This window comes from Ostrea edulis, chromosome 8 (assembly GCF_947568905.1).
Source record: "Ostrea edulis chromosome 8, xbOstEdul1.1, whole genome shotgun sequence".
NCBI lineage: Eukaryota > Metazoa > Mollusca > Bivalvia > Ostreida > Ostreidae > Ostrea > Ostrea edulis.
Genome location: NC_079171.1, coordinates 12,733,996 through 12,749,687, shown reverse-complemented (window position 1 = coordinate 12,749,687; position 15,692 = coordinate 12,733,996). Strand labels below are relative to the sequence as shown.

At 35.2% G+C, this 15,692-nt stretch overlaps 1 protein-coding gene across 1 annotated transcript; it reads right to left on the bottom strand.

The window, feature by feature from the left end:
* Window positions 1-51: 51 nt before the first annotated feature.
* On the bottom strand, window positions 52-13,830 carry LOC125674370 (histone-lysine N-methyltransferase PR-Set7-like). The gene is given in 8 exon segments (XM_056146914.1): window positions 52-561; window positions 1,563-1,658; window positions 3,708-3,897; window positions 5,853-5,887; window positions 5,889-6,007; window positions 8,728-8,827; window positions 11,386-11,424; window positions 13,686-13,830. Coding segments are annotated over 8 exon segments (612 nt in total). The 5' UTR covers window positions 13,716-13,830; the 3' UTR covers window positions 52-558.
* Between the last annotated feature and the right edge of the window lie 1,862 nt (window positions 13,831-15,692).

Here is a 15,692-nt window from a genome sequence, read left to right as displayed (position 1 = left end):
CTAAAAATCACATACATATCTTCAATGTGTTCATTACAACGGTACAAGCAAGGTCTGAACAATGTAAAGTAAACGCTATGAGAGGAGTCAATTTTACAAAGTAGGTACTGTCTATTTCAAAACAAGTTGTGAAAGTGACAAAGTTCAACTAAATGTAAATTTTGGAAAAATGTCAGAGCGCTTCCAAAAAGTCAAAAATACATCTTTAATGTCTCCATACAATTGTACAAAGTTTGAAGGATGTCAAGTTAGAGGTGTGAGATGATTTGATTACACAAAGTACATTGCATGCACAAGTGGTCCGCTCAGCCAGCTGATCACCTGGCATTCACCATACTTCAAAGCTGAATGCAGGTTCTGCAACCCGGCCAAACATTCAACATCATAAGGAGATTAAATTAGTTGTAAAATACACTCAAAATCTATTTGATCATCATTTTTGTATCATGCTACAAAAGCAAAACTTCTTCCTAGCAAAAATTTGAGCGAATCATGAATGAATTTATGCTAAATCCTAAAATTGCTCCTGCAAAAGCTGTGCGTCCTCCAATTACCACTTTACTGTGAAAGAAATGAAGTGTAATTGTTAGGAAGTATCACTAAGTCTCAAATACAACCTTCAGATTTAAAAGCCAGTGCCCTACCAAAAAAAAAGTTTGAACCCACTAGCTAGTATTAATAGGTGCCCCGATATACTTAAACCTAAGTACCACAACGGCCAAATCTACCAAAATTAATTCAATTTGCAACATCTGCACTAGTTGTTGATGCATTTATGGTTACCTCACATATTCTTAAATTCTTTACTGTTAATTTTTTTTGCTTCTCATGCAAAAAAATGTTAAAATCCAAGTTTGGAAGTGCAAGGATGATCATGTTGCTTTTTGTGCCCTCAAGTGAAGATAGCATAGTCATGTGGGATGCTTTATTTTATGGAAAAATGCCATATTCACATCTGCAAGAGACATCTTTTACTGTCTTAACTACATTGATGACACCTTTTTTCATTCCCTGATTTTGTTTGTTTGTTTTTTTTGCCACACTCAACAATTTTCCATCATACAATGGTGTCCAGTTTTTATTGGTGGAGGATAGAACCAGTAACAATATACTTGAACCTCATGGTCGCTTATATGCCCCGTGCATAATATCAATTCATTCTCTCCAGTGCTTTATGACAAGATGATTTTTTAAGAATGGTACCTTTTTAACCATTTGGGCCCATAAGCACAGAACCCTGTGACTAGGGACACCATTTGAACACACTTGAATCCCCATCGCGCAATGATACGTTTTGCCAAGTTTGGTTGAAATTGGCCTGGAGAAGAAATTGAAAATGTGGAAAGTTTACAGACTGACGGATGACAGACAAACTAATCAAAAAACCTCACATGAGCTTTCAGCTATAGTGAGTTAAAAATGAAATGGAGCCATATCATTTGGGTGGATTAACATGCATGTATCATGAATCAAACCGAAACTTCTGTATCACAATTTATAACACCATGGTATATTGTTGTACTCCTTTTGCTGGGGGAGACATAATTGATTAACAGCTTTACCTGACTTGTTCCTTTGGTTGCTGCAGCTACTGCTTCCCTCATAGTCACCCTGTCCATTTTCATCATTTTCTGTGTTTCCATTACATGTATGTTCCACTGAAAAAGAGTATAAAATGATACAATGCCAACTCATGGTAAGGAATGAACGGTCATGAGTAAAATAAAAATAGGTTCTCCAAACTTGCAGATTAACCCTCAGCATTTTGACATATTGACACAAAAAGGCTAATCTACCATATCTGATTAACATCCTACCAAGTTTCAATAATCTTCTAAATTTAAGACTTTTTTTAATATTTTCAGTACATGTAACAGTGACCTCCCCAAAGGTCAAATTCACATTTTGACCCCAACATCTACCTTATCTGAGTAAACATCCTGAGAAAGTTCAATGATCCATCTTCTATAGTTTAGGAGATAGCTAATTTGCTATTTTTAGTAAACAAATTTGTTATTTTTAATAATAGTGATCTCTCCAAAGGTCAAATTTACATTTTAACCCCAAAAAACAAATATAAACTATATCAGTAAAGATCCTACCAAGTTTCAATGATCCATCTCCTATACTTAAGATTTTTCTATTTTAATTTACATTGACCTCCCCAAAGGTCAAATTGATACTTTGACCCCAAAAGGCATATCTACTCTATCTGAGTAAACATCCTACCAAAGTTCAATGATCCATCTTTTATAGTTTAGGAAATATTTTCCTAAAACAATTTTGCTATTTTAAGTTATAGTAACCTCCCCAAATGTCAACCTGACATTTGACCCTGAAATGCACATCTACCCTATGTAAGTGAACATCCTAGTAAGATTCAGTGGTCTTACTCCAAAATCAAAGGATGTATGGCCTGGAAACAATAGTCTAATGCACACACACACAAACACTAATACACTCCCATCTGACTTTGTGTTGACAATACCCTTAGGCCAAAATTGGCAGAGGGGTAAAAAATTAAGAAATCTAACTGCAAAGATAGTATTAGATATGTCCAAGTGACACCATTTCCCCACTTCAGCAGAAAAATTGGAAATTTACAATTTGTAACTACCTATAATACAGCTATATATAAACAAGAGGCCAATGGCCCACAATGCTCACCTAAACATAAAAGTTGCTAGAAAGCTTTATGGAATATACCAAGTCATTCTGCTCAGTACTTCCACTAAAGACAATTTATATCTTTTCCAGTATAAGACTTTGTTAAACTTTCATCCACTTGCAGGCCCTTAACATGCTTAAGTCAATGGATTGATTTCCCTTGAATAATTTGACTCCTCTTGTTGCTGGGAAGTTCATGCAAAATATCTAATCATTCTGCTTAGTACATGTACTTTCACAGAAGAACATTTTTATATCTTTTACTGTATAGGGGCCTCCATGTCAAAGTGGTTATGGGATCACATTTTTAATCATGAGGCCTCTCATGTCCAGTCTTATTAGTACTTTCGCAGAATATTTTTTTTTAATATCTTTACCTATATAAGCATATGTTTAACTTTGAACCTACCCCCATGGGTAAAATTTGAAACCACTACCCCATCCCCACCCATCCCCTTATGGGCAGTCGACAAGTTGACAAACCAGTATCACTTTAACAATTTTTGTTGCTAGGAAGCTTCATGCAAAATATCAAGTGGTTCTGCCATGTACTTTCACAATTTTTTAAATCTTATTTCCTATATAAGCCTACGTCAAACTTTGAACCCCCTATATGGGCCCCAAAGTTTGCAGATCGTTTTCTCTTGAATGAACTTGAATCTCATGGTCCTTTAGATGCCCCATGCATAACATCTTATCATTCTTTCCAGTGCCTTCTGAAAAGAAGATTTTTTCAGAAATGGTACATTTTCACCCTTTTTGGCCCTTAAGTACAGAACCCTAGGTGCCAAGGGCACCATTTGAACAAATTTGAATCCCCACCGCGCAATAATGCTTCCTGCCATGTTTGGTTGAAATTTGCCTAGCAATTTCAGAGAAGAAGTCTTTTCAAATTTGTATTAATGCCTCAATTCAAGGGTAAATCATTATATAACTTTATATCTAAAGAAATTTAATCCAGTTCATTGAACATTTGATATCATGGATCAAGTCAATCACAGTAGATTGAGAAATTATTATGCTTTCTTCAATATCTGTACCTTATTTCTCCACCAGAGATTCTGAGTATCTCCATAGTTATACAGTATTTCTTCTTTCTCTTGAATATCTCTGACAGCAAACAAGCATAGACAAGGCCTCTCAAAAGTCAAAAGTTTCATGACAGCATTAGCCATCTTGTTCCCATCATTGACATACTGGCATATATGATCTTGAGTTGAAGCATCAATACTGAAAATGACAAATAGATGTATCTCAAAGTGGTAGCAAGTCAGCAGAAATGGCAAAGTTATGAGATTAACCTATATTTTGACTAAAATTGAAAGTGGTAAGGGTTGTAACTCTTTAAAAAAATTAAAAACAATGGACCATAATGCCCCTCCTCCATGTGCATCTTCATATCATGCCTTTACTTTTTACAAAGTTTCAAAACATTTTCCCTCAAACAATTGAAGAGGAGTTGCGATGAAAAAATTAATCTACTATTCTGGAGATATTCTAAGTGTCAAGGGCTGTAAACTCTGTAAAAAAAACAAACAATGGAAATATAGGTGGCGGTGACCTACTTTTGGTATAGAAAGAAAAAGGCACACAAAATTTTGCCTTAAAAGGGCACACGTTATGCAATTTTCGGATTTTTAGGGCACTTTGTTATCATAATTATTTGATTTTAAAGGCAACAATATTTAGTAATATATATAACTTTGCAATACATCCTACATGTATATACTTTCTCTTTTTGAGAAAGTGTTATATGCATCTTCATGTACTTGCCTTCCAAAAATAAAATTACACAGATTCAGAAAAAACTAGTATATAGGGGGGAGGGGGGCATTATTTCATAACTTCAGGTCATGTAAAATTCCCTCAATTTAAATTTCATAGAATGAACTTAACTCGTTATATCTTTCTTTTTTCGTTAGAGACGACCAGTGGTCTAATGTAGTTTTAAGATTACTTTTACCAAAAAGAAATAAATGGCGCTCTGTTGTCGATAGGTTTGAATGAGAAAAGGGGCATGGCGCCGGGAAAAAAGGGCATGGCATCAGGAAAAGGGCATGACACCGCGCCATGCTAAATTGCTTTAGATTGAACACTATGGTATATTACACAATATACCTACTCATGTACCAAATATGAATATCCTGATTGAACTAGTTGAGGAGATATTTCCCCAAAACCCAATTTCTTTAATTGGTTAAGGTCAAAATACAAAAGGCAGTGACCTAATTTTGGTATGTGACAGAGTATTACATGTAACAAAGTATGTACACAGTATGAACATCCTGCACAAAATAGTTGAGGAAAAATAAACCAACAAGAGCAACGCCAATGTGGCATAATACGCCCGTAGATTTTGCTCAAGGAAAACATATTTTAGTGGGATTCATATTTTAGTGAAGTTAGCACTGTCCTCTGTGAGTTAATTCATTATTATGCTTGTAGAAATGGATATCAAGATATAAAGAGGGATAGCCTTAGAACCTTGACCTCTGACTTTGAAAAACAATAGGCACCTTCCTCTCATCATGATGATCAAATATACCAAGTTATAATATCCTGGAGCTTACGGTTCAGTTTGTATCCTGCCCACAAGGTTTTCCTAAAAAGTGATACTACGACCTTGACCTTGAAAAACAATAGGCATCTTCCTCTCATCATGGTGATCAAATATACCAAGTTAAAACATCCTGGAGCTTACGGTTCGGTTTGTATCCTGCCCACAAGGTTTTCCTAAAAAGTGATACTACGACCTTGACCTTTGACCATGAAAAACAATAGGCATCTTCCTCTCATCATGGTGATCAAATGTACCAAGTTGTAAAGTCCTATGGCTTATGGTTCAGTCTGAATCCTGCCCACAAGGTCCGGACAGACAGACGGACGACGCCATACCATAATACGTCTCGTCTTCGACGGGTGTATAAAAAACTATCAGGCAGACACGCAATGAGCAACTACTTTTACAGACAGTCAGGCACAAAGCAAATACATGTACAGGTATCATATTACCCCGACTTTGTCAAGTCCGGTACAAAAAACTATTTCAATTATGCATTAACCAAATAAAGATCAATCATGTTCTTACATGTACATGTCGTTTAATTTAGAAAACAACAATGAGCTTTGCAAACTGAAAACAAAACACTTTCTGATGTCTACCATCATTCATGTATAAAACTTACCACATACTTTTTCCTTTGTTCTTGTAAAAAAAAAAAATAATTTTCATCACATTTTCTCTGCCTTTCAAATGCCTCTTCTTCAGTAATTATTTCTCCAACATATTCTGGAAGAAAATCCCCTGCTCTGAAGTCTTTTTCGGCAAATACACCAAATCCTGCATAATGCAAGAACAAGTGCATTCATACAAATAGAGCACAAGCAACTCAGCATTAGTTCACCTAAAGTAAACAGTACACTGTATGTATAGCAATAACATTTCTTTCTCATTTGCACTCAATTTCAGTGATTCAATATTTGGTGATACAAGTACTTATTAGGATCACATACATGTACAATACCATGCAATTACAAGCTTATGTGTGTCTGAGTTGATGGGTCAAACACACAATAGTGCCAAAAAATATCAATATGATTTTTCAAAATCTACTACATGTAGGTGAGCATTTATAATAGCACAAGCAAGCATAAATTCTTATTTCAAACCTTCTAAAAACCTCCTAAAAATATCTCTATTTAAAGTATATTCAAGAAAAGGTACCAATGTGGCAATCAAAATGGAAAGACCAGGGACAAAATTGAAAATAAATACGATCGACACATAAAAACACACAAAAAACAAGGAAACGCATGAACCCTAGAATCATCCTGGGTGAGGCCAGGTGTTCCAGAAGAGTGAGCACTTCATGAGTGAGTGCTCCACGTGTCACTCGTCATGTATTTCTCAAAGTCAAATCAGGTAAGAGACCAGAAAAATTAGTTATGTAGCGCAGAGTATATCACGAGACAATTTTGAAACACTGATGCTGTATCTGTTAACGAGTTTGTGGTGTCGCCCATAAAACTTTTTCATTGATGATATAAGCTTGGGCATTTGGTATCCCTGTGTCAACAGTTTTTTGGCAAGCAACACAGATCTGTTCAAGAAGTCTTTATACAAAGAGCTTCCTCTAGCATGTCTAGCGTAGCGAATCAACTGGGAAACAAATACACCGTACGCGGGAAAAGATGGAATGTTGCTTGACAAGTGTGGAAAGTTGACAATAGGGAAATTGTAATCATCATGTTTATCATATATCTTCGTGTTTAATTTTCCTTGCCTGTCAAATTAAAAAAAAAGGTCTAAATATGAGGCAGAACAATGCGATTCCATACATGTAGTTGAGTTAATCTCAAGCTCAGGAGGATAAATGATATGCAGATACTTAGAAACAGTATCATTGTTAATCAGTCTTCGACGTTAACCAGCGGCCCGATCCCCGAGGCCAGTAAAATCGGGATCAGGCTTCTTAAAATATTAAACCCTGGAGTCCGGTGGGCCTGTAAATGTTTTCTTATATGTTCTGTATATATTACAAATAAAGCGTGAGATTGACTCAGACTAAATGTCATGACTTAGTAGTCAAATTTCGCATAGAAAAATTATCAACCATGCTGCCTTTTCTGAAGTATAGGGAGGGGGCTCGTCCGGGAAATTCAAAACCACCCAAGCGTATTTCACAATCACAACCATCCGATAAAAAAACCCAAAAAAACCCCTGTCGTACGAGGAGAAAAAAAACGAAAATTCATGCCCCATTGGACCGAGGGCAGTGTTCGAAATTAACCATAGACCGAGTCTATGTCAAATGGCACTGGTCTATGCCAACTGTAATTGAGGTAGACCAAATTGTCTATGCCAATTTTCTAGATTTAAAGCAATAAAGTATCCAAGAGGGCCTTGCATGGTCAGTCGATGTCTGATAAACATTATGAGGAAAGGATATTACAGAAATGGAAAGAAAATACACTTTCTAAGTATATTAGAAGTAAATGAAAATGTTTTAAATTTGTGTTATTATTTTTTCAATGTTATGGTCTATGCCAATTCGATGAGGTCTAAGTCATTTTATCTTGGCATAGACCTGTGGTCTATACCAAGTTTTAAACCAATTTCGAACACTGCGAGGGTGGGCCTTGGCTAACATTTAAGTGATTCTGGAGAAAACAAAATGTTTTGTAAGTGGTGTATACAAAACAGAGTTGAACATAAGCTGCTGATGTATCTGCGAGATTAATCAGTCTATGCGAAAGACATCGGACCGTCGGACCTGACCGATGTGCAGTGCCTCAGGTCCGATGCATCATTTTTTACACCGGACCAGAATGTCCGATGTCTCAATGTCCGGTTTTGAGCTTTACTATCTTGATGCGGAGTTTGTTATAAGTAAAAAAAAAATAGCACACATCCAAATACGTAAATGAATTGATTAAAACCGCATGGACTGTCTAAAGTATTATACGGGAGGGATTCCTGGTATAGTATTACTAGTATAATAAATAAGATTCCCTTGGTTTTGCATTTTCACATGTTTCACTTTTTTACATTAGGTTTTTCGGTCTGACAAAATTTGGTTCGGTCCGGTGTGTTCATTGATTACACAGGACCGAATGTCCTGTGTGGTCCAAAAACTTTCGCATATACTGGATTAATATGTTGAAAAATAATATAATCCTTTTAATGTCAGTTGTTCTCTAACTATGATCATCTTGACCTGTATTTTCCTACAGTAGAACTGTGCATGTATCTATAGAGTAGAATCAGCAGATAACAAGAGGTCAAATTAGAAAAAAAAACATTTTGGGCCTGCAAAATATTGTTCGGGCTTGCACAATTATTATACTGGGAAGCCCGAAGGGCCTGTGCTTTACAAAGTTTTTCGTGAAAACTGGTTAATACATGTAGATAAGACGTCATCTATGTATCTGAACGTTAGATTAGATTTTGAGGCTAAGATCTTGTTTCTTATGCGGAGTTGTTCCTGCATGAATTCAGCCTTGTAGGAATATAGGAACAAATGAGCAAGCAAAGATGATATAAATATGGTTTAAACTCACCTTTATAGTCAGATATATATTTTACTTTGAACCCATCTTTGTCAAGACCAGCCTGACACCACCATTTGGCATCTTCCTCAGGCTTCAGGCGTTTTACTTTCTGTTACAAATAAAAACATAAAATGAAAACATCATATATCAGTCAACACTTGGTCATCTAACCATCTTTTAATATCTCAAGAAAGTCACTCAATAAATTGGGATATAAAAAGGTGTGCACTGTCTCAAAGTACAGACCCTGAAATGTGCTACTACACCTTAAAAACGAACCGAACCGTTCCGTGCAAGAAACGAACCGTACCGTTCAAGAAACGTACCGTCCCGTTCAAGAAACGAACCGTATCGTTCAAAAAGCGTACCGTACCGTACAGAAAGCGTGCAGGATAATATTATGCAAACCCCGCCCCCAAAAGCCCGAAAGCGTACCGTACCGTGCAGAAAGCGTGCAATTTATGTCACGTGACCCACTTTTTCAGCCACAGTATATTATTTTCACAATGGCGCCCGATGGGAAAGGAGGTCGTAGACTATCGCTGGCTATTCGAAGCATTATCCTCAAACATCATGAAGCTGGGTTATCAACTGTGAAAATCACCGAGATGCTTAAAACAAAGTACGATTTCAAAACTATGCGGCAAAGTGTTAGAAGATTTCTAATTCGCTATGAGACGAATGGTTGTCTACTGTTGTATTCAATATGTACTTTCCTACGTACAGTGTCTGAATCATATGAGAAATTTCTAGACCGATTAGAAAAATTGTCACGTTCTACACTGTAATATTTTCATTACTTTATTAGCAATAATTTTGACATATCTTTTTCTCTTCTACATTGATAACGACCCATATAGATAGATGTAGATTGGCGGATTTATTAAATACACTAATAAACAATTTTTAATTACATCGACAGAGAAATAAATAGATACATACATGTGTAAAAGAATGTAAACAAGTTAAATTGATGCAAAGCATCAAATCGGACGCAAAAAATTATTCATTGCAGCATTTTCAAGTATTTCAACAATATATAGAAAAGGTATATGAAACATTTTTATTGCAAACTATACACTTGCCTTACTTTTCTGTTAATGTTTTTTAATTCAATTTTCAGTAATCAAAAATAAAGTCAGGGAAATGAAAATCGGACTTCGCGTGATAAAGGATAGGAATATATATGTATTATCATCATTTTATTTGATTCAAAGACAAATGCAACATATATCTAACATTATTAATTATGAATGACTGAATGCTGACAAAAAAGGATGTACAAACTTCACGTGCAGATATCCTGGATCTTTCATAATGCCGATGATAAATCACAATAAATGTGAAGTGCAGAAAATAATCATTGTGTCATTTGCGACTTTAGTGTATTCAAAACAAAATTCACTTCTTCTTAAAAACTTTTCCAATTTAGGCACTGTAATTTATATCCGGAAACTTAATACGCTTTGTTTTTACACTTACGCACGCCCATGTCGGGGAGCAGTTCATGTAACAACTTTTTATAAAATCGTAAATTAATAAATGTCTGATGAGAAATGAAAAACAAATTGAAACGTAATAACAACCATTAAGACTTAGACTTAAGCAAATTCTAAAAACTTTTATTCATAACTTTTATGTACGTTATCAATATGGAATTATTCCATCGAAGCAATCAAAAATAACATCTCATTTCCCCATGTGCACATTCTAACACAACCACAAATCCTGCAGCCGATAATCAAAGAGCCGAATAAGACCGATCGAGTGAAAACAAACTATCGAAACGTACAATTTATACGAAGTCAAAGCGTTCAGGCCACGCCCACTTCATTAATAAAACGTGCAAACCGTTCACAAAGCGTGCAGCTATTTTTAGCAAACTGTACCGAGCAAGAAGCGAACCATACCGTTCAAGAAGCGTACCGTACCGTGCAAGAAACGAACCGTACCGTTCAGAAAACGAACCGTACCGTTCATAAAGCGTACCGAACCGTACCGTGCAACTGGTGTAGTAGCACGTTTCAGGGTCTGTAGATTATAGTGCAAGTCATGACACATCGTGTTGACATAAGTTTTAAATATCCTAAATAAGTTGGAGATATAGAACACACAAGAAATTAACAAAAAATGATCTAGTGACCTTAAAGATATGACCTAGAGGGTAGGTCATGACATGAATTGTATCATTTCATTCATATGGGTGCAGAGTCAGAGTGCATAGGAAAGTTGACAAAAAAGTGTCACAAGGACTGACAAATACAATTTTAATGCACTTGCCCAAGGGCAAGTAGCTATGTCAAAAATCACTTGCCCAACCTGCTGACCAATCACAATACCCCCCCCCCCCGAGATAAATGTTGAATATTGAAAGAAGATGTACATGTATACAGTTTCAAAGAAGGGCCTTGCTAAAGAGATCTATATATAGCAATACATATTTAATTATCCATACTGTGAAAAACATGTTGCGAATTGTGTGTGTGTGGTGGGGGGGGGGGGGGGCTCTGCATTTGTGTTAGCCTCCTTTCTTTGTTTACATTACATGTACCATATCCCCACCCCCACATAATGACGAGTTGACAGAGAAAGTTACAATATCTCTGGTGTCAAAGAATGAAAGTGATTGAACATTGGAATCATCTTTTAATGCAAGATTGTACCCACCTTTTGCAAAATGCCTTGACTTTCAAGTCCAGCTTTTAACTGAAAAAGTACAGATGAGTCCACTTAAAGGCATACACAATAGTTACAGGGGGAAATAACTCTGTTTTGCTATCACTAAGGCCATGGCGTCACAATATATGGACAATCAAAGCCATAACAGGCATGTAAACAAACGCCAGCGCGTAACAATCTAGGTAAACATCATAGTTCATTTTTAATGTCACAGTGATTTAATAAAAGCAGGAAACGTACATCATAATTGCATGTAAATGGCAATGCCGCCGTCCGCCAAATAACGCGCCATTCATTGGCATGGGCAAAAATAAGATGAAAAAAGTGTTAAATAATGCCAAATATCTAAAAAAAAAACAACAAGCGCATTGACCCCATGTTTTGAAAAGAGCATAAATATACGTGTATTATCATTTACAGCATATGAAATTATGAACAAATTGTCATCATGAGGAAAAATTTTAATTTGCCATTATCATGATTATGTATTGTATAAAAGGGTATAAATAATGATAAAAACTGCAATTTTACCCCATAAAAATTGGAAATTCAGTTCACAATGATTTTTTTACAAGAAAATAAATTTAATGAATGCTCTCAACAATGAACCTCAAACAAGGCAGTTCTGACTTTTACTTTGCAAGAAATTTAAGTTTTTATTTAACATTAACATGATTAAACTGTTTTTCATGTATTTTCAAAAACACCCCCTTATGGCGGCCCCATAGCTCTGTAAATCGCGCATTATGAGGTAATTTTCTTTGCATATATCTAATGTTCATATCTTCAATGATACGTGGTGTAATTTTAAAGAAAATCTCATTGTAGGAAAAAACTGTTGTGTATGCCCTTAATCTGATATCAGTTGCTTAAGGTTATAACCATAACTACATACGATATACAACTGACATACATAATTATAATATTCTATAAATAGGGATTTTCGCCGTGACGTCAGAAATCAGTCACGTGACTTACTGGTTGGCAAAACATTTGAAAGTTTAATGGCCGAATGCTGAGTAAACACGAGCAAAACGATGGTTGTGTCATGTTGTGTAATAGGCTGTGCTAATAAATTTGATAAGAGTAGTCCGAAAAGCTTTTACCGCATACCCAAGAAGCAAGAATCAAGAAGAGAGCTCTGGATATCTGCAATTAAGCGTCAACACATCAGTGGTAAATCATGGGAACCAGCGGACATCTTCTGTACTAGTACGTTAGTCATGAATTCCATTAGGAATTATTTACAAGAACAACTATCGTAATTATGCATTTATATTGTCCCATACTTGTAAGCATCTAATGATTTGTAGGCCTTCATAGACTCCTTTGTAAACAAAGATGGTGTGTCGATCAGGTACAGGTAAATATCACCGAACGTCAGATCTGGCCAGGTACCTGGGCTTTGGCTCCAATTCACGTTAAATGGTAAGGATCATGCAGAGAACAGGTACCACGGTTGTACAGCAACTTTACCGTATATCTCCTTTTCGCTTCTTCTGACAAAGAGTTCGCATATGTTGATAAAATATCGTTATCGGTAGACTTCTTCATACTAAGTGCCATTATCAATTTTTGGTTCTGCCAACCAGTTTACACACATGCCTGAATCGTGACGTCGCAGTACGCTTCGGCGAACATTCCTATACATATTGTGTAGGATTAACATGTATGTATGTAAAATAATACACTAAATATACAATAAGTATCACTAAGTATACGTGTAACTCAAGTATTACACATATGTATGATTATTTTGGGTGCAGAGTTAGAACCTTAATAATGAATAACGAATTTAATCAATATCAATTTTCATTTAATCAACTAATGATTTGGAAAATATTATAATAAAAAAGTAAACAATAGTGTTTATCTACAGTCAGATACATCTGAGATCTTTTCCTATATAAGACTATGTTCAACTTTTGTGTCATAGTACTGACCTCATCCCGAATTTTCTCGCGTTACCATAAACGCTTGCTGTGCTAGCTATAAACTTGAGATTTCTGGATTTGGTGAAACGTACAAAAACAAAAAAAACCAACAAAAAAAACCAACAAAAAAAAAACCCCGTGAAGTTATGCATAATGAAAACATTCTATAATTATTACTGCTCTTGAAGAGTTGCTTTGGGTTGCATATTTAAAATTTGGCTAAAAGACAGCAAGCTTTTTTGAAAAGCTGATCATTGAACGCATTGATACTTATTAAAGCCGACAGAAATATAGCTGTATTTTAATTTGCACTATAAAAAATAATAGTTGATTTGTTTATCCTTGTAAACTTACCATGCGCTTCCCGTAAGATAAATTCGCCATTTTCCGCTCAATGTGACTGGATACGGAACACAAAACTCCGAGCCCGAGCGTTAATTTCGGAATCGTGAAAATGAAAATCTCATCGAACAACAAAATTTAAAGTTTTTAAATAATAAAATTTTAAATAAAGCAAGTGTCAAGATATGTGCCTATTAGTCATAGAAACAATGTTCAAAAACCGAAAATAAAACATATAGTCGATTTTTGAATTTTCACAACGATTTTTGATGGTCTCCCTAAGGCAGGTTTACTTTATTTTTCAATATACAAAGTCTATAATTAAAATTTATTTTCTGTCCTTAAAACCTGAAAGCGCCTACTCCTGATAACGCATTTTATGAAAGTACAATCTAAAGATACTACTACATAAGATTTATCCTTGAAAGTACAGTGAGTTGGCACCTGCACGATGCTAAAATATTAGGGAGCCCAGATTTTTTCCCCCTAATCCTGCGGTCTCCTTAATGCAGATAATTATATACCATTGGTCTATCTAAACATGATTTCATATATATATATATATATATATATATATATATATATATATATATATAATTCAATAAAAAAGCAGGAAAATATACAGTTCCAAAATATATTTATATCACTAGCGCTTTCTGAATTTTAACATCCATCCTGGGGTTAATTCAAATTAATAATGGATACAAAGTTGTTTATCTTAGATACGTCTATTGTGACGTCATGACGTCATGATAGTCTTTGCGAGGAGGGAATATATACATGACGTCATAATACAAAAGTTAGGGAAAGGTGACTTGGACAAAATAAGGATGAACATTTGCAGGATAAAAGTTGATGAATTAAGATGTTTAACAATCATAATTTTTCATATCTATATTCATTAAAGTTTGCTTAGATTAGGAGAAAACAGTTTAATGAAATAGTTTTCTTAAGCAAGTCTCGTGGACGTTGATTCTGTTTTAAGTTTATAAAATGGAAATACGCTGTAGTTGCCTCTAGCACAGGTGTCAAAGTGTTCGCTACATGGGGCATTTATTGTACTGGGATCGTTAATTTGTTGGAGATGGACACGCATCCTGGCTGTTAGTTGTGTTCCGATTTGTCCAAAGTCATCTAATACTTTTAAATGCGAAAATATTTTATTGTAAATGATAACATGTCATGCAAATCGACAAACTTACTATACTGCATTATTTGCAACGGGTGTGTCGAGGAATATATTGGACACACCGGAACACAACTAACAGTCAGGATGGGTGTCCATTACAAACAAATTAACGATCCCAGTACAACAACGTATTATGACGTCATGTATCTATTTCCTCCTTGCAAAGACTATCATGTCGTCATGACGTCACAATAGACGTCTCTAAAATAAACAACTTTGCATTGATTATTAATTTGTATTCACCTGAAGATGGGTGTTAAAATCCAGAAAGCGCTAGTGATTTAAACATATTTTGGAACTGTATATTTCCCTGCTTTTTTATTGAATTATCTTGACAGTGTGATATCAACTCTTTCTATTTGGATTATATATATATATCATGCAAAATGTAAAACATGAACTATATGGTTTCGTGTTTAAATATCCAATAGTTATTTCTTATTGAAAGTGGTAGGATTCTATCAGTAATTCTGATATACTATGGGTATTTTACCGTCATTATCGCCAGTTAGATCGATATTTGAATGTTGGGACAATGTGTTACTTTTACATTTTCTATTAAGTTATCTCCATGATCAATTTATAACAGTCATCCAATGACGTCATACGGAAGCGCATGCTTGTCAAGTTGTTATGATACAATATGTTCTCATGTAAACAACCAAAATAGTTTCTAAGAGTTATTAGCTACCTCTCTCTATGTAAGACATATTTTAAAAATTATGCAGTTTACGTGCATAAATGAAGCCTTACCTGCCTTAACATACCCGCGCTTCTTTAACAGAAAGCAAAACCAGAATGATTCATATATAGTGGTCAGTCATCAAAAA